Genomic DNA, 26296 nt, shown 5'->3' on the forward strand with positions numbered 1-26296 from the left:
TGTCTCACGGGACCAGCAGCAGAGCAGTGCTTTTGACACACACATTCAGCTAACCTGAAGAGTAGGGTTAGGGAGCTATCTGGGCCAGAGCCTTTGTTGAAGTCCATGGGTGTGCCTGATACGTATAGATCAAGCAGGCATGAGCCCCCACGATGTCACCTTGTGATGAAAGGGTCATCATGAAGGCCTATCTGCACAGTGCATGTAGCCTGTCTGTCTGACAGGGAGATGTCCCTAAGAAGAAAACCACCTGAATGGCCCACACTGAGGCTTGGGAGGGGTACAGAACTGGAGACCCTGTCCAAGGATCCTTGAGCCCCCCTGGTGAGAAATGGTCCAGCCAGTATTCAAAAGTAGACACTGATCTTAAATATGAAAAAGTATTCCATGTTTCCGACATCACCCGGGCACAAGTGCTCATATTAGAGGTATGATCCACTATGCCCCGCCCCACACCCCCTCTTAAAGGTCACGGAAATACTTTTCATTCTGAACTAGTATTTAAAGTCTCATCCGTGGGTGCACAGGGCACAGGTCTCATCAACTGCACTTGATCTTAGCCAAAAGGCCGAGAAGCGATAACTGACGCATACTGTTTAGAAAATACCAAGGGCTGGTTTGCTTCTTTTAGGATCATGTACAGTTGATTTCAAAAGGCCCTAATACGAGCTGTTCCAGGCTTGATTTGTGGGTCTTCGCTTCCGGTTTTGAAGACTTCAGTCTGATCACACACATTCTCTGTTTTCATCTCAGAATATCAACACAGTAGTTCTTGCCTCGTGGGACCGTAAGGATCAAGGTGATGTGTGTATTTAAGCACAGGGTTAGAGTACTGCCTGCGAGGGCTGTGAACAAATAACTCCTTGGGGAAGCTCAGAGCACCCTTGGGTGGCAGTACACACGTGGTTTAATGGGGTAGTGTGGGGCTGTTCACTCCAGTTCACTGCCTGGGAGCTGTTTAACAGGCCTGTCCTATAGCCTGGGCTGGTGAGTCTGACCTGGCCTACAGCAAAGTGGAGGGCATGTCTCCCATGTCCTGCCAATCTTGAATTATCTTACTCATCCCACAAGGGTAGGTGTGACCCTGCCCTGTGCCAGGCCCTGCACCGATGTCTGGGAAGCAGCTCCACTCACATGCTTTCAAAACACTGCCTGCCAGCTTCTCTAGCACGCATCTGTTGGGTTTCCACGGCTGAAGGTGGTTGGTTTTCAGAAGCTGGCTACATATCTCAAAAGGGTAAGAGTCATATGTGTCAGGACTGCCACGGGCAGTTGAACGTGTTATGCATTACAGAACCCTAGGTAATGCCACTCCTAGCTTCGTCTGTACGCAGTGTACACCTATACACCGTGGCCCCAGAATAGAGCCAGAAGAACTCACTCAAGACTTAAGGTCTCTTTGGCATCAATTCCTCATTGTTGGCCATGCTAGGAGGATCTGAACTGCCTCTCTAAACTATTACCTCCTAAGGGGTTAAATATGAGAGACTGACCCTGCCCTGAAATCCAATTTGGCAGGTTTGGCCTGGGATCAGTGGGCACTGCAAACGACATTCAGAAACTCCACCTAAAACAACAGCGCAGCCATCCCTGCCCAGCGAGGAGTGATTGGCCCTGTCCTGGCTTTCACGGCAAATCCCAGGGATTAGGCGCCTTCTCTTCTCCGGGAGGCACAGCCCTGTCACCCGGGGCCACACCCTGGCCAGCAGCCAACTTGCTTCCCGGGTGAGGGGCCCAGCCTCCTCCTCCTCAGTCTGGGATGGGCCAGGGCTTGACTCTGCCACGAGGCAGGCGGGAGGTGCAGGCAGGGCAGGGGGCGGGGAGGTGCATCTCTCACAGAGGGCCAGACAGAAGGGTAAGAAGAGGACAGACAGCTTTTGTGCTCCTTGGGGGTGGGGGGCAGGCGTGGAGCAAAGTTAGGATCTACTACTCATTGCCTAAGATCTCTCAGCACCACAGAAGATGGCCCGCCCCCAAGCTCACAGATGCAGATGATGCTCAAAGGTCTCTTAAACATGAGACCTACACTCCCAACCCACAGGCATGGGTATGGGGAAGAGCTCGGTGGGGGCATGATCTCTGCTAGGGGCCTACTGAGGTGGTGTGAAAGGGCCATGAAGAACAGCCAAGAGTCCCAGCCCTTGCCCAGGTGACTCCAAATGCCCCCTGGGATTCTTCTGCGTGTGGCCTGAGCGGTTGCCCAATGGTGACAGTGTTGCCTTCCCTGCTAGGACAGCTCTGGGACCCCTTAGGCCCATAGCCTAGCCTAGCTGATGGCCAGCAGCCCCCTGCAGCCACCGCTTCAAAAGAGGAACAGATGATATGATGGGGTGCCCTACCCAAGCTAAGCACTAAATATGCCATCGCCCAGTTACAAGAGCTATGGAGTTGAAACTGTGTGGGTGGAACTGTCCCAGTTCCTAAGGGAGCTAGACCAGGATGATGCCTGCCTCACTCCTGGGCAATGGTGATCATTAAGGTTAGACTGGAAGACTGGCCTGGCAAGTGTCTGAAAAGTTCATCCTCTGAGCTCACTTGGTCCTTGTAGAGATGTACCTAAGTACCTGGGGACTGTAAACTGCAGGTACATGAGTCTAGGATGTCCGTCCAAACAGATGACGGGCACAGGTCTTGAGAAGGTATCTCTCGCAGAGTCGGTGAGGAGGCATAAAGGAGCATCCATCTGATCCCCTTACCCATCCCAGAGTGAGGCCCGATGATGCCTGTAGATGAATGGCAGCACAGCCTGCAGGTGGGCCATGTGTGCACAGTGCTGGGACAGGACTCTGAACAAGCCAGATGTGAACCCTGGGAGCCTTAGGATACTGCTCTGCCCACCAGAGTCCTCCTGTGCTCATGGCTGCTGGTGCATGCCTCCTGCCCTGGAGCTGCCTCCCAGACAGTGAGTCTCCATCACCTTGCCATGCTGTGGCCTGGCAGTACTGCAGAGCTCAGGACATGTTTGAGGAGTGCCCTTGCCTGCTGTGGTTGAAAGAGCTCAGCTTCTACTCTTCAAGGTAGAACCTGAGACCCACTGGGTGGCCCCCTTCCTGCTGACCTGGCCAGTGTTAACTTTGTCTCTCCCTGCTGCTTGCCTGGAGGGATATCTGCAGCCCAGATCTGCTGTTCCTTTCTGCTCCGCTCCTCAGGGAACAGAGAGCATATGGTATAGTCTTTCTGTCTTGATCACTGTAGAGTTAAACAGCACCTGGCTGGAAACCCAGGCTTTAGGCTGGGTGATGCCCACTGGCCTCTCCAGCCCTGCCTCTCACAAATGTTAACTTTTACTCTTGGGCCCACCCCAGCCAGCTGTACCCACCCCAAACACAAACCATCCTCTCTCCACCTCTTTTTCCTCTTAGTAAGCTATTCATCTTTTACAGCCCACCTCAGGCTGTTCTCTGGGACACAGTTGGGAATAAGGCGGTCCGAGGGAGGGACAGATGTGCCTCCTGCATTGTACACTTTTTTTTTTTTTGCATTGTACAGTTTTTATCTCACTGCAAAGAGTATGATACAGTCTGGTGGTGACCAGAACTTCAGAAAGGGAGGTGACATAGGAACAGGGAGGATATACCACTTCAAATATGAATACTGGGGACACTTGGCAAAGACAGAAAAGCCCAGGAAATGAGCCTCAGGCAAGCTGGAGGAAGAGCACTGGACGCTGAGAGAACAGCCCACACAGAGCCCTAAGGCGCATGGGCTCGCTGTGCAGAGTTGCAGCTAAAACAAAGGAAGAATGAGATGGGACCTCGGGACCTTGGAGCCACAGGGAAGTCTTTGCTGTGAATTCCCACTGATCAATGCAGGAAGCTCACACAGAGAGAGGCTCCTCTAGGTGCCTCCTGGGATGGCTGTCACCGTCCTCCGGGAGGCCAAGATGATAGTGGCTCTAACCATTGGGGTCTGGTAGGAAGGGTAGGTGTGGACAGATAGCGATATGGTCGGGCTAGCAGGTCATATTTGCTGATGGGCCAGTGGGGACTCGGGTTTGATGGCAGGTATCTGGTTCTAGCAGCTGTGAGCAGTGGTGTGGTAACAGGAAGTATAAGGTTATGAACTGTTCGTTCAGACATTGAGTCTAAAATGTTTGTCAAACACCCTCAGAGATGTGACTAGAATCATGGGCTGGATTCCTCCAGAAGGGAAGGTAGTTAGGAACTCAGAGAGTGGATGAGGTCATTAGCATGGTGAGAGGAGAGACAAAGAAGGGCCCAGACTGGATACAAGTCAAGATGGTCAGAGGTCACAGAGAAGAGAAATAACCGGCAACAGGGTCAGGGTAAGGGCCTGGAACACGGGAAGGGCTGCTAAGCTGTCCTGCTGAGACTCAGGATAGATGAGACCATAGATCCATCATTGGGTTGCCCCCCCCCGACTTGTTTCTTGAGCACACACATATATGTACATGGGTACAAATATGCACAAAAATATCTACTAGGAGGTACCAAGCCCTCACACCCATCAGGTGTCCAGAACCACTGGAGTGCCCTGCTACTAGACTAACCTTCTAGACAGTGGGGATGAATGGGCTACAAACTCCAGTGGAAACAAGGGCCTGTGTGGAGGAGAGAACTCTGATAATAAGAATTTTGGTGATGAGTGAGCCCGGGGTTGGAAGAAAGTATCAACTGAGAGCCAGAACCACTCCAAGTTCCTGGCCCTGGGAAGCCAGGTAGGGCTTTCTTGTCATATGACTGTTAGGTCTTAAATTTGGGACAAATGACTGAAGTGCTCATTAACAGATCAAACTGGACTTGGCTGTCAGATTCTCCGAGCATCTCCAATCCCTGCCTGTTACAAGGTCTTCCTAGCTGTCACACCCTGCCCCCTACCCTAACCATCTCCAGTCCAGGGCCTAGGCTGCCCTTCTCTATATAGCCCTACCACTTTGGTTACCTAACCATTTCATCTACCGTGGTCTCTTGGACTAGCTCTCCTCTTTCCTCGCCCCTCTGTCCTCCCGTGTCTCAAGGTCATGTCCACTTTGGCCTCTCCCAGATGTTCCCGCCGCTGGCTATGCTGACTTTCATATCTACAGTAAACCTTCTTCTCCACCGTATCTAGGAGCGGTCATGTCCTTTCCCTTTCTGATTTCTTTCATTCATTCAGTGACAAAATCCTTGAGAGAAACAGGAGAGATTTCCTTTCTGCCCTCCATTCTCAAGGGCACGGGTCATCGTGACAGAGAGGACACCGTGGATTAGCTCATCTCATGGCAGCTAGGAAGCAGGGGACAGGCAGGGAGCACCCATTCTGCCTTTCACCCTTTACCCCCTTTATGTCTGGGTTCCCATCCTGCAGGTGGCCCCACCCATCTCAGGGAAACCTAGAGGTGTGCTTCTCCGTCTCCTGGGTGATTGTACATCAGTTAAGTGTGGAGATTGACAACCACGGGGAGGAAGGAGAGAGGTCCTGGAGAGGGTGGGTTAGGGTTCAGTATGTTTGGGGCCACCTGTTCATGGTTGGGGTTGAGGTTGGGAGGATCCTGCAGGTAGGTGAGGAGCGCTAGGGTCAAGGCAGGGACATAGGAAAGGAAAAGAACCCAGCACCTTGCTCCCCCCAGTACAATTAGGAGCACATCCTTCCAGAGTATTCTCCAAACCTTTCTTGCCTTTCTTTTGTTAAAGCCACACGGCTCGGGGGAGGAAGGCACAGCGGCACAGGTTCTGGAGTCCTGGTTTGTGTCTTCCTAGCCGTGTAACCTTCAGGGAGTAACTTAGCCAGCCTGAGTTGTATTTCCTCCCACAACAAACCACAGAAAACTGTAGTGCTGGCTCCAGTCACAACCAGCAGTCCTTAGCGTGTGTGAGCCCAGTGCTGCAGAAAAGCCGGTTCCGCGTCTCAGATGTGGGTCAGGGAGGTGTAGAGCCAAGCTGGATCTCTTGGCATTTCTCTGCGTTTCTCGCCAGGGCAGCTGCACCCTGGACTTTACCCCCTCCACTTGGCTGCCTGCAGGTGTCTGCTTGATGCATCTGCTTTTGCTCACTGGAGACTTGGGGCGGGGTCCATTTATAATAATCCCAAAATATGGCTGATGAGTTTTGCTGAAACATGCTGAGTGACATTTGGTATTCTAACTATGCAGCGTAGACACCTGTCCTCCTGCCTTTCCGGCCATTAGGGGGTTTCTCGGGCAAGCAGGGAAGGCAGGGTGTGGGGAGTTGAGACACAGCCCTAATTCCTGCTGTGCTGGCTCTAAAATTCCAGATACTTCTGCCGAGTTCACTGAATGATTTTTTTTTTAAAAAAAAGAACTATTTATTTTGTTCTGTGTGTTTGAGTGTTTTGCCTGCATATATGTCTGTGCACTGTGTGCATACCTGGTGTTCACAGAGGTGTCTGAAGAGGGTGTTACATGCCCTGACACTAGAACTATGGTTGTGAGCCACCATGTGGGTTCAGGGAACCAAAACCCCAGTCTCTGAAAGAGCAGCAAGTGGCCTTAACCACTGAGCCATCCCTCCAGCCCCTTGCTGGAGTATTTTTGAGTCAGGCCCGGGCAGGATACAGTAGAAGCATCCATGGGTTGTGTCACATAGTGAGCTGAGCTTTGGCATCAGTCCTGCCTGGCCTGGGACTCGTGGCCCTGGTAGCTGGAATTTGGGACTTGTTACTCTCAGAGCTTCACCTTTGGCCCCTCCCTCCTCATGGATGAAGCTGGTCTTCTTCATAGATCAATGGTGGGGACCAGATTCAGCCTGGCCACTGGGGGGGTCTTCCCCACCCCTGCCCTGCAGGCTCTTCCCCCACCCAACTGCACCCTAGTCGTGTGTAGGTTCAAGTCAAGCATTCCTTACCTTCCGCCCCCCCCCCCATTACCAAATGCTTCAAAGGCTGAAACTGGATGGGTGTCTGAGACCACGAGAAGAATATCCCACATGGTAAAACTCACCTTCCTCTGCAACATTCGGAAGAATACTGCATACATATCTGTGTATGTGTAGAAGGCAGTTATGAAACAAATGAACGTCACGTTCAGATGTAGGGTCCTTCCCGGCTTCATCTGCAACATTATGCTGCACCTCAGGACACGTGTGTGCAGACATCCCAAAGTCCCCATCACCCAGGCCCCGTGGGTTCAGGACACTGAGCCAACAGTATCCCCTCCTTGACTTAAGCTCCTTGTTATGGCTCATACTACCTGTCATAGCCTGTGGTTCTGATACTGGGAGGTTTGGTGAATCTGGTGACACCATCTTTCCAGTGTCTGGCATGGGGGGGGGGGCGGGGAGGTGGCCACCAAGGCCAGACAGAGAGCCCAACACTTCCTTACTGCCCATTCTCCTCCCAGGTGGTCACCATCTGAAATGTCAACGCTTTAGGCTGTTGGTCACTAGCTCCCAATATTTTCCCACTTTATACATTACATCCAATGCTTGACCTCTATGGTTCATGCATTCAGCAGCCATTCATTGAGTAAACCAGGCACTAAGAGGCCCCAAGAACCAGGCATGCAGGACTAACCATGCCTTGGCTTTACGCTAAATGTACTCCACCCCTAGTCTGGCTGCAGGGAGGGATAGTTTCTTACTCTCTGCTTGGTGATGACACATAGCTTTCAGACTGTCACATGTGCCTTTCCCCACTCAAGCCGCTGTCTGTCCCCTTGCATCACACGCAGTGTCTTGATTCATCACCTTGTTAGTTGAAATACTCTGACAGCCAGGTCCACTCCATTACACCCTGTCAGTTCAAATCACGGTGCTTTTGTGTCAGAAGCTGAACACATGAGGCCTTGCATAAGATCACACAACTGGCCAGCACAGAGGCAGCCCAAGAACCAGAGGGTATGACTCCAGCTATCTGGATAGAATGTTTGAAAGCCAGTCAGGTGTGTGGAGAGCCCAGCCGATTTTATGTTGTTTCACGCAGTTGATAGGCAACTGAATACATTACATGGAAGGAGGTTGGATGGGCTCGGGGGTGAGTGTGAGAAGCACCAGTCCCAGGAGACAGACATCCCCTCCTGGACCTGTGGACTTTGTATTCAGGATCAAAAATCCCAGAACATCAGCTTCAGGTTACACAGCAGAGCAGAGACATGAAGGTGAGCTGCCCCAGGGGACTACATTTTTCAATGGGGGAAAAAACAGGCTTAATTATATCTCTAAGAGGTACAGACGCGCTGAGGAGGAATACCAGAAGCGCCTGGGACCTGGAGCAGAAATGCCTAAGATGAGGATTTAGAAGGTTAAATCTGTTGAATTCGGTAGCACTATGCCTGTGTGTGTGTGTGTGTGTGTGTGTGTGTGTGTGTGTGCGTGCTCGAGGGCATGCACGCATGGTCATGTATGTGTGGTTACACATGTGAATACAGGTATATACATGTGTGGTGTATAGGTGCATGCATGCACAGTGTATGTGAGGATGTCAGAGGATAATCTTGACTGTTGGTCCTTAGGCACCGTCTACCTTTTGTTCAACATTGGCCTGGGATGTTGCTGAGTAGGTTAGGCTAGCTGGCCATTGAGCTCCAGGGATCCACCTGTCTGCCCTGCATCTGCCTTCACCAGGATTACAGTGCACAACATCACCACACGTGGACCCTTACGTGAATGCTGAGGCTCCTAACTGAGGTCCTGATTGCAAGGCAAGCACTGTACCCAACGAACCATCTGTCCAAGTCCTCTTTCCCTTTTGCCAGAGCCTTTGAAAAGGTTGGAACACCCCTCCAGATGGGACGGGCATGTCAGGCTAGATGGAAATGGGCTGCTTGCTGCTACACGTGTCAGTCAAAGAAATATGCCCTTAGCCAAAGCCTTCTGTAGCTCTTGTTAAATTTTGTACAATATATTTTGTTTCTAAAATTTTCTCTTCCCCAGCTCTTTCCAGATTCTTCCCACCTCCCTACCCACCCAACTTCATGTTCTTTCTGTCTCCCTCTCTCTCTCTCTCAAAAAAATATCATCAAACCATTACAACAAAACACACAGAGAAGAAACCATGGAGTCCGTTCTGTGCTTGTCAGCTGCTCCTAAGCATGTGGCCTGCCCTGGAATGGGGGTTGATCTACCCAGTAGCCTTTTATTGGAGAAAACAGACTTTCCCTCCCATCAGGGATCAGTTGCAAATAGGTTGACTAGGGGTGGAACTTCATGTCCACTCCCGGTCTCAGTGCTGGGGTTTTGTCTGCTTTGCATCTGTGCGGTCAATCTCTGTGTGTTCATATATCTGTGCATCAGCCCTGTTCTGTCTGGAAGACTCTGTCTTCCCTAGAGTCATAATGACCTCTGGCTCTTACATTCTCTCTGCCTCCTCTTCTGTATAGGTCCTTGAGCCTTGAAGTAGACGGGTTGGATAAAGACTTCCATTTAGGGCTAGCTGCCCCAGGCTCTCTCACTGTGCACCATAGGACAGCGCTTCAATGGGAAAGCCTACCCTCCTTCGTGGGGCGCTCTAAGAAGGCAAATGCTATGGGCAAACACGGAATATAACCGTGTGGAATGAGAAGTACAATGTTGAAGAAGGTAGTCACAGTGCTCCTCACAGGAAGGTGATGGGAACATGGGACAGGAGGACCTGAGTTCAGGAGAACAGGAGGGAGAAGCCATGGAGTGCCTCCAGCCAATTTCTGACTCCCAGAATGGGCCTCATGACTCCCAGTTTGTGCCATAGCCCACACTAGCCTGTGGGCCCCATGGAGGAAGGGGTTCTCTGCTCTCGAGGAGTATTTACAGGAGTTTAAAACAGATCTTACAGAATGAAATGCCACCTGTGAGGCCAGACAGTGATGCATTCTTAGTGGGGCCTCAAGAACTGACTTCCTTTCTTTTCCTTCGAATCTCCATCTCCTTCAGTAATCATGGCTGAACTCCAGCCAGGTGCTTGCCCAAACCCTGGGGAGGGTGGAGCAGGCATGAGCACAATGCAGTCTGCCCTGAATGGGAGGCTAGCTGGAACGTCCTATGAACTGGGCAGGTAGAGCATTACAGTTGAGAACACATGTCCTTCCTGCTCTCTGGGCCCCAACTTACTCTTCACAACCCTATTTAAATATCTGTTCCTCTATAGAAACTTCCCCAAATCTCCCTGTGTAGATTGACCTCTGTTGGATAGAGGGACAGATGGGTAGATGGAAGGATGGCTGGAAGAACAAATGAGATAGATGGGTTAAATAAATGGATGAGTTGGTCAGTGGGATGATGGATGGATGGTGGATGGATGGGTAGATGGATGTCGAATGGATGGATGGATGGATGGATCAATGGATGGATGATAGATGAGTGGATGGATGGATGGATAGATGGATGGATAGATGGATGATAGGTGGGTGAGAAGATGGCAGGTGATAGGAAGCTATGAATAAAAAGTTGGCACCAGAACTATCTATCCATTTGATATTTGTTGAGTGCCAGGCACTGGGGACCAGCTGGGTTTTATGTCATCTTTCATGAAACACTGCAGCCTGGTTTCAGTCAAGGTGAGGGCAAGAATGTGAAAGCCAGACTTGAACTAGTGAGACAGAGGAAACCTATTCTCTGAAAACACAGGTGCAAGAAAGTTTGCCTGGCTGGGAAGGATTGGGAGCTGGGCCCTCCGAGGGGTCCAGTGTGAGAAAGATAGCTCTGAGCTGAGTGAAGCTGTGGCTAGCTGCAGGTACCACACAGACTTCAGGTCAAAGGGGCAGAAGACAGAAGATTCTGGGCGAGCTGGAAGGGACACATTCCTTGAGCCTGCACCCACACAAGCTCTTGCTTAACCCAGGCAGTATTTCGAGCTGTCCTTAGTCATCTTTCTTGCTGTGCGCAAAGATCCTGAGCCACTGTAGGCTCTGAAAGTGACTCATGTCTATGATGAGGCCTGGCACCTGGAGGCCCTGTAGTCCTTCCCTTGCTTTGTTGCTTTGTCACACCACGTGACTTTTACAAACCAGACAACAGTATGGCATTCTGGTCTTCAGATATGACAGAAATGAACCTTCATAAATTCCCTGAGATGATGGGTTTAGATGCAAACATTTCCTAGCCATTGGAGCACAGAGATCACACTGAAAGATTGCATGTTTTATATCCAGCAGTCATTTCTGAATATGTGTGTGTGTGTGTGTGTGTGTGTGTGTGTGTGTGTGTTGCTGGGGACTAAATCCAGGGCCTTCACACTTGCTGGGAAGTGCTCTGTCACTGAGCTACATTTTTCTGGAAACTTTATTTTGAGACAGGATCTCACTAAGCTCCCAAGTTGGCTTTGAACTCACACTGTAGCCCAGAAAGGCCTTGAACACACAATCCTCCTGCTCCTACATCTCAAGTGGCTAAGATTGCAGGCCTGGGCCCCCAGTTTGTTTGGTTTCTGATTATGAAGATTGCTGGGTTTTATGTCTGTCCACAGGAAAGGAAATTGAGGCTCAGAGAAGTTAAGTAACTCCTCTGACTCCGGTTGGTCACGCTCAATCTCCGTGCCCCACACGTGAGTTCTCGATCACCTTTCTGACCCAGACCCACCCTCCACAACTACCATCGCATTCTCTACATTTTTTTAAACCTTATTTTATTTAGTGTACACACACACACACACACACACACGATGCACAGAAGACAGCTTTCAGGAGTCCATTCACACCTTCTGCCGTGGGTGCCAGGTACTACACTCAGGCTATCAGGTTAGTGTGCCAGTTGCCTTGCTCACTGAGCCATCTCACCAGGCCCCTCTCCTTTCTTACGGATTTCAGTGTCAGGCGTCTACTACATGCCCAGTCGTGTGTGAACTGTGGACCCTGTGAGGGGTCCCATGAGTATGTAGGAATGGTCACTTAAATGAGATATATTGACATACGTGTCAACCTGTAGGTGTGACAGTATGATCAACATGTTAATATTATATCAATAGGTACCTATAATATGACCCTTATCATTTAAAATTTTATTCAAGTTGGGCATGGTAATACATGCCTATCATCCTCCAAAAATGAGGTCCAGAGGATCAAAAGTTTTAGGTCATGATCTATTACATAATTTGTTTAAAGCCAGCCTGGGTTGCATGAGACCCTGATTGAAACCTACTCCCACAAAGAGATAAGATTTTATGATGTCTATGTTATATGTTGATATCTTATATATCATTGTATACAATCAACAGTATATGTGTATGTGTATATATATATATATATATATATATATATATGAATATATATGGATCAATGAAATATATGTTATATAAAATATCAGTATACATACATACATATGTATGTGTATATACATACACATATGTGTGTGTATATATATACATATATATACATATAAATATGTATGTGTATATATATATGAAATTAAGTTTCTTTGTATATATGCATGAGAGTTCAGAAGAGGTTTTGTACCCCCTGGAGCTAGAGTTATATAGTGTTGTGAGCCATTCAGTGTAGGTGCTAGGAATCGAACATGGATCCCTCTTAACCACTGAGCCATCTCTCCAGTCCCCATGAAATTATATTGAAATACTGCTTAATAGGAACAAAGCAGGATCCGATCAGAGCTTGAAGACATTCATCATACCACTGTCCTGTAGCAGATCACAGGCTCATTGGCCTCTCAGGGTCCCTTTGAGCAGCAGCTTTTTAGCCATGGGCCAAATGGTGTGAACACCCTTGCTCTCCCATGGCTAATGTCCCAGTGGCTGGCAGACACCCTGTGGGCCTGGAGCCTACAGGGAGAAAAAGTATGCATGGATTCAAAGGAACTTTATGAATATTACAGGCCCAGCCAGCATTGTGACCCCACCCAACCTGGCAGGCTGACCTAGCCCGGGGAGGGGCCCAGCGGTAAGCAAAGGGTGACAAGCCTTTCAGAAGCCATATTTGCATATAGGCCTTTGGAGGGACATGGTTGCAATGCTGTGGCTGCCGTGGGGATGAGAGTGAGGTGCTGACTGCCTGTGGAGGTCTGTAATGTCCCCTTCCCAAGTTAAAAACAGGTTCGCTTAGGGAGAAGTCTGTGGGTGATGTGTTGACAGATGGCATGCACGGGTATCTGGATTCTATGTTGCAGGATGTCCAAGGACCCGACTTGAAGGGACTTGGGGCTGCTACTCCTGGAGAGGGGGACCTACCCTTGTAATCTTCAAATGTCCCAGGAATAAACCATTGCTTTTTTTCTCCCTAGGGTCCCCGTCAGGGATCTAAGAAGGAAGGATGGAAGGAGAGAAGGCTCAATTTTATTTCAGGCCTTTTCTAGGGCCTTTGAGCCCTTGTTAGACAAATGGTAGTAGAAGAGGAAACCCAAGCTCCCCACAAGGACCGCAGCTGGCCTTGTCCCAGACCTGCCAATCCCCAAAGCTACACTGGCTGCTTCCCTCCCCTTCCAAGCTGTGTGTGACAGAAGGGATGTAGTGAGCTCACTGTCACCTTATCCCTAGTGACTGGAAGCAACCCAGAGTGACCAGGTGGAAGGGGATGGTTACCTTGGTGATTAAAGCGTCTGCCTCGGGCTACCACTGTAGCCTTGACATTCCCAAGGACCCCTTTCCCAGCTACCCATGTTGCCCCGTGCCTGCCAACACCCAACAGCATGCCTTCTGCTCTCTCCCCAGGTGTCGTGCGCCAAGTGCGGCCCATCGTGGGCCCGTTTTACGCTGTCCTGAAGCTGGAGATGAACTACGTGTTGGGAGGCGTAGTTTCCCACCGGAACGTCGTCAATGTACACATCTTCGTCTCCGAGTACTGGTTCTGAGGGCAGGTTGTGGCTCAGCCAGGAGTGTACCCCGCCCCCTGGCTACGCCCTTGCTGCCAGTGACAGCCAGGTGCCTGTCTCTACCCCTCGGGCCTCCCTTGATGTTTCATATTGGTTTGTATGGCCACGTGCATTAGGCTGAGCCGCATCACTTAAGTCCAGCTGGTGTACTGTGGCGTTTAAACATGGCTCAGCTGGGTGGTTGAATCCTTGCTTTTTTTTTTAAATGCAAAGGCCAAATCGGAATTTTGTTCCCTTTCTCTACCTGTGAGCTAGGCATTGCTAAGGACCAATTGAAGGAGTTTTCAAAGCAGCACTCCACCCAAAAGCCGAGGTAGTTCTCACTGAGTCTGCATGAGGATTGGCATTTTGGTACTTTTTTTTTTTTTTTTTTAACCAACGGGGCTCTTTGTGTTTCAAGTTGATGGCTGCTGTAGAGTGGCACATAAATAAATGTACAATAAATTCTCCCCAGAAGCAGCTGACAAGCATGCCTCGGGGGCACTTGGAAAGTGGATTGCAATTTTGTTCAAAGGAGGGCCCCTTGGTAAAGATGTGAGCTGCAAGGTTTGTGTGTGGCCTGGTATGGCTGTGGGGAAGGCTGGGATGTCCCAGTGTGTCTGGGGTGGCTGGTGTCTCCCAGTGTGTCCATGGGGGTGGCTGGTGCATCCCTATCTGTTTGTGAGGGTGGCCAGTATGTCCCAGTGTGTCTATGGGGGTGGCTGGTGTGTCCCCATGTGTCTGTAGAGATGGCTGGTGTGTCCCTGTGTGTCTGTAGAAGTGTCTGGTGTGTTTCAGTGTGTCCATAGAGGTGGCTGGCTTTCTTTGTACCCTGAAGCTGCCTTTCCTCACAAGAGTAAACAGGCTTTTGTGATCTTCCTGACAACCTACTATACACTCTCCGGATGGGGCTTCTGCTAGCTCAGAGGTCTTCCATGAGCTGGAGGACTGCAAATCTCTCCTAAAGCCAATTTCAAAGTCTCCCCTGCCCCCATAGCTCCAGCTAAGGGGTTGCAAAAGCTTCCCAGTCTGGAATCGTTGTTGTCATATTGTCTTGTTGCTATGACAAAATACTAAAAGCTGGGCTATTTATAAAGAATAAATGTTTACTTAGCATATATCCATATACATACACATATATGTATATTTTCTTTTCTTGGAGGTTGGGAAGTCCAGGTGCTGGCTTGACATCTGGTGTGGTCCTCTCTGCCCCATGACGAGGCAGGATGTCATCTGATGAGCAGGAATACTACTTCAGGTCTCCCTTCTAACAAAGCTCTTGACGACCTCCTCTAATCCCAGTACCCTCCTCCAAAGCCCCTACTTCCAAAATCCATCAATAAATACATGGATCTGGAGATGACGTTTTTATCATTTAACTTTCGGGGAGACACGTCTGAGCACATACCTGCCCTCTAAGAAGCTGACCGATGTCTGGTCCTGTCAGACACCTCTCTGAGCCGTGGGATTTCTGATTTGCTCCAAGTCTTATACCTCAGGGTCATCTGCGGCCTCACTAAAGCTTCCTGGGGTGGAGGGTGGTAGAGGATAACGACTCAAAGCTAACAGCACAAGGAAAGGAGGCTGCTGCCCATGGTATCCCCAAAAGATGCGATGACTGAGTCGTATGCTTGTCACAGGGTACTTTGTTTACTGGGTGTGATAAGGCCCAATCTCAAGAGAACCACAAAGGGCTCAGAGGGAAACTCTTATCGCCCGAGCTCACACAGCCTTTTAGAAACATAGATGGGTTCAAATTCTGGCTGTTTGGTCCTGAACTCTTGATACCCCATCCAGTTCAGCTGAATATATCACTTAGCAAACATCACTCAGCATCAGTCACGGGCATGACAGGACCCCGTATCAGGCTCCTTCTTTATACATAGACACCCAGCAGAGACAGATGGACAGGTGTGTCAGTTGCACTCAGCCCCAACCATGTGCCGTGGTCCCATGAGTACCCATGATTCTTACAAAAGAAATTGTCAGAGTCTCCCAACAATGGTGTGCCCTTCTTAACTGCCTCCCTAAATGCTTGAAGGGCTTCCCTGAACAGAAAGCATTTAATAAAGGGTCAGCAAAGAGACGCCAGTCACTTGCTGATCTCATAGAATGAGCTTCTCACAGATGGTCCCAGAAAGGTATCACACTGCCCTATGCTAACAGCAAGCTATTGGCTTTGAAGGAAGCTGACTTAGCTGCTGTTACAAAGCACGTGAGGAAATCAGTCGGAAGATTTATCTTGGCTCACACAGAAGTTTCCACCTAAGGCCTATTGCTTCTAGGTCTGTGGCAAGGTAGAGTGGGGAGCCAGGAAGTAAATAAAGGAAGATGGGAGGGGCCAGGAACAAGAGATTCCCCCTCAAAAACATGTCCCCATGCTCTACTTCCTCCAACTGGAACCCGCTCCTGAAGTTCCCACCACCTTCCTAGACACTGTTAAGTTATGAATCCTTCAGCGGATGAATCTTTTGACAAAGCCACAATCCCCAGGATCCAGTCACCTCCCTGTGGCCTCACTGACCACTGAGCTTCACTGCACTGGGGAACCAAGCCTCCAACCTGGGAGCTCCAAGAAACATTAATGCACAAATCCCAACAGAAGGAGACCTATCCAACTGCACTCAGGAGTTCTGTGGCTTGAAGCAGAGAGATGCTCAGGCCAGCCTATGTTTTTAAGAGATCAGTGTTGATAAATATATGAGAACCAAGAAAGAGCAGCAGAGGCCCTCCACCCCCACCCCCACCCAGCCTTCAGAACCAAAGATGGAAAGCCTGCCTTCCCAAGTCCCAACAAGGTTCTTGGGTCTGCTCTAGCAAATAGCCACCTGAAGTCAGCTGTTTGTTCTTTGCCTTTTACCTATTTTATTCAAAATTTCAAATATGCTTGTTGCCTAGCACCGGTCCTCAGAGCCAAACAGCTGCTGTCTTCATGGATTCCGTGGTGCCTGTTTGTACAAGATCATCACAGCTGACCTTGTTGAGTATTGGCCATTCCCTCCCAGGAGAAGGCTCTGAGGGCCACCGGAGCCTCACCTGAGCACCCAGCCCCTCCTCCCAATCACTTATATGCAGTCTTTCTCTTCTGCTCTAATTGAATGTAGCCCTGGGGTCTTGGGGAGTGGGTGCAGTATATAGTCTGGGGAGGACTAGGGGAATAAGGTTCTCCATCTCTGCAGCTGTGTGGGAGCCATCGTCCATGCTGGATGCAAACTTTCCAGTGTGGCTGCTCGAGGGAGGGTCACCAGCACTCCTGCCTGTGACACTTCTCCCACGTTCTGTACATAAGCCTAAGAAACTCACTAATTTATTAGTTCCTAGGGGGGAACTTTGGTTTGTCACTAGGACCCTACAAGGAGAAGGTCCAGTTGCCTTCTTAGTGGTCCATAGAGAGAAAATTCTTGCAATGACACAGCAAGGTTAGAAGGATTTTACAAAGACTGGCAGAGCACCTAGCACCTAGCACCTAGACTCTGCTCTTGAGGCATTAGGGGTCTGGCTGTACTTTAAATATATGGTGATAGGATGGGATAGAATGAGAGAGCCTGGTCTATAGGATAGGATAGAATGAGATAGCCTGGCCTAACAGTTTATCAGTCTTGAAGTTTGCATGTTTGGGTTCAGGGTCAATCACTCAGAAGCTCTGAGACACATGACCCTAGGTTTCACAGCATCATGTGGACTCCATGATGTGAACTCCGTGATGGGGTTGAGGCTTAGCTGGGCAGGGGGATGGGGTGGGGTTGGGGAGGGTGGAGAAACTGCTGCACAAAAAAGACCCCAGTCAGCAGCACTGGCGCTGTAGATGCATGAGAGGGAGCGGTTTTCATTCCATGAGTTGACACAGTTTATTAGAGTCTGGACAGGCAGTGAAGAGGTGATTTATAACTGTCCTATAAGCATTCGCCTATGTGTCTGCCCCTGCTGGGCAGGAAGCACCACAGTGGGGACTTATTCTTGTCCTCTTGAGGTTCCTCCCACAGAAGAACTTCTCTGAATGAGAAGCACCAAAGCTCTGCAAATAGACAGGAGGCGGAGGAAATGCTTAGACTCTTGCCACTGCGAAGGACAGCCCGTCACTGTGACAGCTGATGCCAGTAAGCTGCAGCAGCAGTGGGCGCCGAGGAAGGACAGTTTCCAGGGAGGCTTATTTTATTTACTTTATATTTGCTCATCTGTATATGTGAAGGTATCTGTGTATTCCACATGTGTGTAGGTGTCCAAGGAGGTCAGAAAAGGGTGTTGGATTCCCCTGGAGCTGGAGTCACAGGTAGTTATGAGCAGCCCAAGCTGGAAACTAATCTAAGGAACTCCGCAGGAGCAGCCAGTATTCTTAACTGCTGGGCCATCTCTCCAGCTCCCCGGGGCTCACAGCTGGCTCACAATTCAGATAATCCACTCCCAGGTATCTTGTTAGAAACTCTTTCTGAGATATAACAAACCCACCTTCCTTCTCCTCTCCTCTTTCATAACTTTAAGCCTTTTTCAGAAAATAGTGCATTTAAAAACAAACAAACATTAAAAAAAAAAAAAGATGCAGCCTTCCCCACACCAGATTCCAAGTACTGACTTTCAGGTCTATGTGCACCTCACCCATCTACGCTTCGAAAGGCAGACAGTCCTCAGCAGCTCAGTTGCTCAGTTGGACAATGCATCTATTCTCTCAGGCCCTGATCTTGGAACCCAAACTCAGAACCACCCCTGTTCCCAGACAAGCAACTTTCCAGATGGTAACCTCTCCATGACATAAGAACAGGCTGCTGGGGAGAAGCGGAGCCACTGGTCAATGATGGTTATGCGACAGTGCTCTGGGGTAGCAGGTTGGGCTTTGGATCCCGTCAAGGACATGTTGAGCCAGGTTCACCCCAAGGCCACAGTGTGGCCCTCGCTGTGGCAGCTACTGGATCTCAGAAGTGAGGGAGGACTGTTTTCCACTTGGCAAAGTAGGAGCGTCTTATCCCACAGCCCATCTTGACGATTTGATCGTTGCTCTTCACAGCCTCATCTAGATAATTGCATAATTAATTGTGTGCAGGTAATTCACCCAGGGGAGGAGGTTAGAGGGAATGGGGGCCCAGGCTTTCAAGCCCTGGAAAGATGCCAAGCAGCCTCTGTGCAGACCCCATCATGGGCATGCCTGTGTGTTTGGAGCCCTTGGCGTGTTCATGAGACCTCCAGGGGACAGCTCTGCTGGAACCCAGTGACCTTGTCTTGACATGCTTATACTATATAGACTTAAGTCAGAGACTGTTCCTCAAATCAGAGGCTCTGAAGGGTGGATAAGAAGGCCTCTCAGCTCAAGGGTGGAAGGAGATGGCCTTCCCCAGGAGCTTGGACCAGTCCATTTTTCTGGATGCTTCTGGAAAGTGGTGCCCATGATTTTTACTTCGAGATGCACTCCATGCCCCTCCCCCCCACCACACCCTCATTATCCACAAAGCCACAAAGCTCAGGGACCCAAGGAAGCCAATCTTCAAAGGAATGGACCCTCCTGGACAAAGTGCTTGCCCTCTATTTTCTCACTATAGGATGTAGATAGATTCCCAAGGTTGGTGCAGCTGTGGATACTGGAAGGGGCGGGGCATGGAGGGGCGGGGTATGGAGGGGTGGGGCATGGAGGGACGGGGCATGGAGGGGGTCAGCCCATGGTTGCTGTCTGCTAAGCATCCATCCACAGTCTGCCAACCTCTGTTTCCCTCTCTGTCACACCCTCTCTTCCTCTGCAATGCACCAGTGTGTGGCAGTTTGTGACCTGTCTCCTTGGGACCTCAGCGGGAGTTGAGAAGCACAGGAGCAACCCACCCTGTGCATCCCCAGCCTGCTCCAGAGAAGGAGGGAGGGAGAAGAGTCCAGATAGGTTAGAGTGGAAGGAACATAAGATATGAAGCTGGACCAAGGAAGGAGGAGTCACCCGGAGAGCCGTGCCTGGGATCCTCTAACATCGGGGCTCTCAACCTTCCTAACGATGCAACCCTTTAATACAGTTTCTCACATTGTGGTGACCGCCAACCATAAAATTATTTTCATTGCTACCTCATAACTGTAATTTTGCTGCTGTTGTGAATCATAATGTAATTATCTGTGTGTTCTGATGGGTTTAGGTGACGTCTGTGAAAAGGTTGTTCGATCCCCCCACCGAGGGGGTCACCACTCATGGGTTGAGAAGCTGTTCTCTGCCATCTAACATCTTTACCAAGGGAGTCTCTGCGATCAAGTTCCCACATCCTAAGTGGGAAGTCATGGGAGCCAGATCCAAGGTAGCATCCACAGACCTGCCATACCATTGTTACACCATTAGGCTCTAGCCAGCTGCCTCACCTCAACTGCTGCCCCTGTGTGTGGAGCACGTGGTGACTGTGGCGCAACACCTATTCTGCACTTCTCTATGTAAAGTCACTTCATGGCAGAGCCTGCTCCCATGAACAGCAGAGGCTACTGCTCGCTGAATGGGACACACACACACATACACAACACACACACACACACACACATACACATGCACACACATACACACACATACGCATGCACATACATACACAACACACATATACACATACATACACACATAAACACATACATACATACACATACATACACAACACATATACACATACATACACACACATAAACACATACACACACACACACACACACACACACACACCATCCCCACCAAGTGGTTTGGCACAAAGGGATAATCTCCATGTTATTTCTTCCATGTCACCTTTCCAAATTCAAGGAAATTTTGCGTGAAACTGTTTCTCCAGCAGGAGCTACTGGAACTTTCCAGAAGCCTTGCTTTGGATGCTCAAGCACACTGTACCCAGATCACTACAGAAGAATGCCCACCTGTGTTGATGGGGCATGCTGGGCTATGTTGGCATCTCTGCTGAGCAAGGAGGAACTCTCAGCCTGCGATACAGCTGGATTCTGAGTCTTGGGTACTTTTCATATATCAGACTTCTGTGCCACAAATAAGGCACAGTTTGCTCACTTGGGAGAATGCAAGGATGATTTATTCATTTAATTTTAAAGTGAATGTGTGCCATCCTGCCAACCTTTCTATTGATCACAGTGCTGGCATGGTAGAGGACTCTGGGTAATCTGTGCAGCTGGAGTGTGGCCTAGCTGGGAGATCAGTGACTTAAGGAAGGGCTCTTCAGTGTTCCAGGATAACCATGGTGGAATAGGGATAGGAAAGGAGTCACATACACATACACCACATATATACCCACACTTATACACCACACACACACACACACATAAGCATACACACATATATACACATACAGCACACATATACACACACACATACCAATAAATAATTGTCTAAACACTTGTGTTTGTCCCTGTCTCTTCTGTATCTCAGGTATGGAAGAGACCCAGATGTACAGGAAGAAGGAGGCAAAGTGGCTGCTTAGAGACTTAATCAGAAGGGGATTGTGAGGAATAGAGGGTTCCTCAGGCATAACGGAAGCTACATTTGTCTACTTCAAACTTAAGATTTATTTCTTTGTGTTTTTTGTTTTGTTTTGGGGCAGTCTCACTGGGGAGACTTGGCTGGCTTTGAACTTGTGACGATGCTCCCAATGCTGGGATTTCATGCCCTGCCGTCGTCGGGCCCTGCTTCTTCTCATCACTTTTATTTTTATCATTTTATCAGTTATGCTCCAGACTCATTTTAATTTCACATTAGAAATACAATCTAGAAGGATCCAATGCACGTATCATAATTATGAATTTTAATAAGAATGCTTGCTATAGCCAGGTGTGGTGGCGCACGCCTTTAATCCCAGCACTGGGAAGGCAAAGGCAGGGGGATTTCTGAGTTCAAGGCCAGCCTGGTCTACAAAGTGAGTTCCAGGCCAGCCAGGGCTACACAGACAAACCCTGTCTCAAAAACAAACAAACAAACAAACAAAAAGAATACTTGCTATATGCTTTTAAAATCTCAAGTATCAAAGTTTCTCTTCCTGTTTGACTTCAGTGAAGCTCACATCCGAATTCAATGTCCAGTTGAATCAAATGCTGCCTGATAGTAGTTTAATCTTGCTTCTCCTGTTTTTTCTACTCTACTATACTGTTTAAAGTTGGGTTGTTTGTTTGTTTAGATTATGATAGGGGCATTCTCTCTCTCTCTTTCTCTCTCTCTCTGTGTGTGTGTGTGTGTGTGTGTGTGTGGTGTGTGTGTGTGTGTGTGTGTGTGTGTGTGTGTGTGTGGTGTGTGGGTGTGTGTGTGTGTGTGTGTGTGTGTGTGTGTGTGTGTGGGTGTGTGTGTGGGTGTGTGTGAGAAGAGGCACAGAGGCCAGAAGAAGGCATCAGAGCCCCTGGAACTGGAACTAGAGAAGGTTATGAGACGCCATGTGGGTGCTGGGAATCAAACCCAGGGCCCCTGGAAAACCAACAGTGCTCTTAACCACTGAGCTATCTCTCCAGCCTCCAAAAGCTCCTTTTTAAAAAACAAAACAAAACAAAACAAAACAAGGTCTTATATAAACTAGAGAAGTGCTCTATCACTGAGCCCCATCCCCAGCTCTAAAGCGCTCTCTCTCTCTCTCTCTTTCTCTCTCTCTCTCTCTGTCTCTCTCTCTCTCTCTCTCTCTCTCTCTCTCTCTCTCTCTAAATATCTCAATAGCATTTATCTGTGTAGCCCTGCAATTTGTTCTATAGACTAGGCTGGCCTTGAACTCAGAAATTCTCATGAATATTGTATCAGCTTTTAAGTGGTTAATAAGAAATAAAATGAAAAGAAGCCAAGGAGATGGCTCAGCCTCTGGAGTTCAGGGATTAAAGGCGTTCACTACTACACCTGGCTTTAACTTCTATTTTTGAGATTAGAGTTTTATTACTCTTTTTTGTTTGTTTGTTTGGTTGGTTTTGGTTTTGGTTTTTTGAGACAGGGTTTCTCTGTGTAGTTCCGGCTGTCCTGGAACTCACTCTGTAGACCAGGCTGGCCTTGAACTCAGAAATCCGCCTGCCTCTCTCCCAAGTGCTGGGATTAAAGGCATGCGTCACCACTGCAGGCATGTTTTATAACTCTTGTATCCCAGGATGGCTTGCAGTTCACTACATAGCCTAAGTGAGCCTCAGATTTACAACAGTCACGCTGCCTCAGCCTCCCAAATGCTGGGATTATGAATGTGAGCTACCATAGGAGGCCTTAAAGCATATTTAAGGAAAGACAGCTCACGGTTTCTTGCAAAAGGAGATGGGAGTTAGAAATAATTTCTGTGGAAGATAAAAGGATTAGCACAATCAAAAGCGCCTGACTCAGCTAGGTGTGGTGGCTTACGACTGCAGGCTCAGCATCTTCTAAGGCAGTATTATCACAGTGAATTCAATGTCAATCTGATAAAGCAAGTTCCAGGCCAGCCAGTGTTCTATATCAAAACCCCTATCACAAAAATGGACCGGGTGGGGGCTGGTGAGCTGGCTTAGCAGTTAAGAGCACTTGCTGGGCAGTTGTAAACACTAATGTTTGGATCTCAGCACCTGTGTAAGATGCTGGGCATGTGGCACACACCTGTAATCCCAGCTCCAAGGGTGAACAGAGACAGAAGGATCCCCTGGGATTTGTCAGCTTCCAGCCTAGCTACGCAAACATGAGACCGTGCCTTGAAGGAATACTCAGAGAGTAATGGAGAAGGACGGCCAACTCCCTCTGCTGGACATCTTGGGCACCTGCACACATGTGGCATGCACTCACAGAAACACATATAGAAAAATAAATCCTTTTTAAAGAGAGAGAGAGAGAGAGAGAGAGAGGAGAAAGGCTGGAGGGATGGATCAGTGGTTAAGAGCACTTGCTGTTCTTGCAGAGAACATGGGAATGATCAAAGTGAGTTTTATGTCGTGTCTATTTTATCAGCTTTTAAGCGGTTAATAAGAAATAAATTGGAAAAAAAAAGCCAAGGAGATGGCTTAGCTGGTAAAGGTAGCTGCCGTCACAGCTGATGCCCTGAGTTCACCCCAGGACCCACATGGTAGAAGAGAACCTACTCCCACAAGTTGTCCTTTGTCTATGAGAATGCTATAGCATGTGCACACACACATACATACATATACACACACAAATACATATACACACACATACACACATATACTCATATACACACATATACACACATACACATATACTCATATACACACATACACACACATATACACACACATACACACATATACACACATACACATATACTCATATACACATATACACACACATACATACATACACTCATATACACACATACACACACACTAAATACATGTAAAAATGTGTCTTAAGGAAAGTGGGTAAAAGCTGAGGGCCACCGTGAAGTCCCTGTCTTGCAGAATGTTGCCCAGGCCCCTCATTTTTACCACATTTTTCTTAGCAGAGGGACTTCGCTGCAGTCTCCACGTTCTGAATCATCTGTCCTGCTGCCATTATCCATTGTTCTGGATCTCTCTGAGGACACATCCACTGTACCAACGCTGACTTGCTTTTCACTGCAGCTTGCACACTGCTGCTGGAATTTGATGAGTGAGCAAATCCCCGGCCCCAGAGCAGAGGTCATGTGTGAATCGGCAGGGCACAGGCTGGCGGAGCAGCTCCTCAAGGCCAGTGCAGGCCTCGGTGGCAGACAACACTGTAAGGCAGTGTTCAGCCTGGTTTATCCCTTGCCTTGGGCTGTTCACACCGATTCCCTATTATTAGTCATATTAAATTTTCACCTACAATCTTCCCTGTTGGCTGTAGGGGAGAAGGAGGAGCCATGAGAACACAGAGGCTCGGAGCAAAGGCAGATAGAAGCAATCTATTCTCTGGGGAAGAGGAAGACGGGAGACTGTTCATACTCACTGTGATTGGCAACAGATGGGCAAAGAAGGCTTCATTCAGCCAGGACATCACAAGTGCTTGCTGCAATCTTTGCCATCTTTGGGGAGCTTGGGAGCCAGGGTCTGAGGAGAGAGCTCAGTGGTAGATAGAAGCCAGGCAGACACTAAATCCTCTGAGGCCCTGCCTAGAATCCAGTGGCCCGAGCTGAAGGAGAACAGCTCTAACTTGAAGCACTGTGGAGATGCAGTTTCCCTGGCAACAGTGGATGCACATTTCAGACAAAGTGTGATGATGATAAAAAACAAACAACAAACAAAAAAACCAACTATACTGGAGACCTGGCTCTGCCATGATAGGCTGTGTGATGGGGACAAATGGCCAAGCCTCTCTGAGATGGGCACAAAGACAATGATGGTCGTGGAAGCTCTTGGCACAGTGCCTGGGACCACGTAAGAATGTCCTGCACTGGGAGGCCATGGCCCCACACAAGCAGCAGTGAAGGACAATGAATTGTTTGTGTCTCAGGTGGCTTATTCCTTATGTAGGCAGCAGAAGGAAGTGTCTCTATGTAGTGACAGGTGGCCCAGTGTGGAGGAGCAGTTGAAGATGCCGGCTAAGGTCCCATACAGGCTCCAGCCTCACCAAAGGGTTGGGCAAGTGGGGGGAAAAGATCTCCACATTTTCACTTGTTAATTATTGATTTACTTGGGAGGGGGTTGGCAGTGTGGGACTGTGAATGCACTGTGGCATGTGTATGGAGGTCAGAGGACAACTTTTGGAACTCAGTTCTCTCCTTCCAGCACGTAGGTCCTGGGATCCAATTCTGGTCAGCAGGCTTGGCAACAAGCCTGTTTGTCTACTGAGCCATCTTGTGTACCCCATCACCTTTATCGGCTCAAAGCTGTTTGTTAACCAACCCCCCTTTCTCTCTCTGTCACACTCTTTTTGTCTCTGTCACTTTCTGTTTGTCTTTGACTGTCTGTCTCTGTCTCTTTCTCTCTTTCTGTCTTTCCCTCTGTCTCTCTCTCTCTGTCTCTGTCTCTGTCTCTCTCTCTCTCTCTCTCTCTCTGAATCTGTCTCTGTCTCTCTGTATGTATGTGTCTCTCTTTCTCGGTCTCAATATAGTCTCTCTCTATATTAACCAGGCTGACCTCAAACATGCAGCAATCCTCCTGCCTCTGCCCTGCTGTGCTGGGGGAATGACAGGCATAGACCATCACGCCTGGCTTGGCCTCCTTATTTTCTGATGCACACACTGCTAGAAACTTCCACACCTCAGCTCTTCCTCAGTTCCAATGTAAACGTGTTGGAGTACGTACATAAAATAATAAAATAAACATTCTCTTCATCCCTCAATCCAAAGAGTTTTCTAATTCCCATTGTGATCTCCCCTCCGGTTGCTCAGAAGTGTGTCCCCAAATGCTTGGGGGACTCTGATGAGTTTTCTGTTATTACTTTCTTGTCTAATTGCACTGTGGTCTGGGCTCACTGTTGTGGGAGCTCAGCCATTTGAGATCTGCTGAGACTTGCTTGAGGGCCCAGCAGGGGTCTGTCTTGGTGAACGGTGCCCAGTTTTATCACTCCTCTTCTGCGCTGGCACTGTTGACCCCGTAGCTTGTACGGTGCATTCCTTCTTTATTGCTCCACAGAGCTAATATTTTGGCTGTTCACCCAGTGTGCGCCCTTTTCTGCATCTTCATGCCTCCCCACAGCCCGACCTTCCCTTGGGAATCCCGCCTTCACTATGGAGAATTTTTTTATGTGTGTGTGGGGGTGAGGAGTTCTGGAGGGTGGGTCTCCGAGTTCC

At 48.9% G+C, this 26296-nt stretch overlaps 1 protein-coding gene across 1 annotated transcript in view; it reads left to right on the forward strand.

Moving 5' to 3' along the window:
* Nucleotides 1–14782, forward strand: part of Fbln1 (fibulin 1) — an 80346-nt gene extending 65564 nt beyond the window's left edge. The window contains exon 17 of the mRNA NM_010180.2: nucleotides 13528–14782. Coding sequence (NP_034310.2) covers nucleotides 13528–13667 — 140 coding nt within the window. The 3' untranslated portion in view covers nucleotides 13668–14782. The remainder of the gene's footprint in view (nucleotides 1–13527) is intronic.
* The last annotated feature ends 11514 nt before the right edge of the window (nucleotides 14783–26296 follow it).

Source organism: Mus musculus, chromosome 15 (assembly GCF_000001635.26).
Source record: "Mus musculus strain C57BL/6J chromosome 15, GRCm38.p6 C57BL/6J".
NCBI lineage: Eukaryota > Metazoa > Chordata > Mammalia > Rodentia > Muridae > Mus > Mus musculus.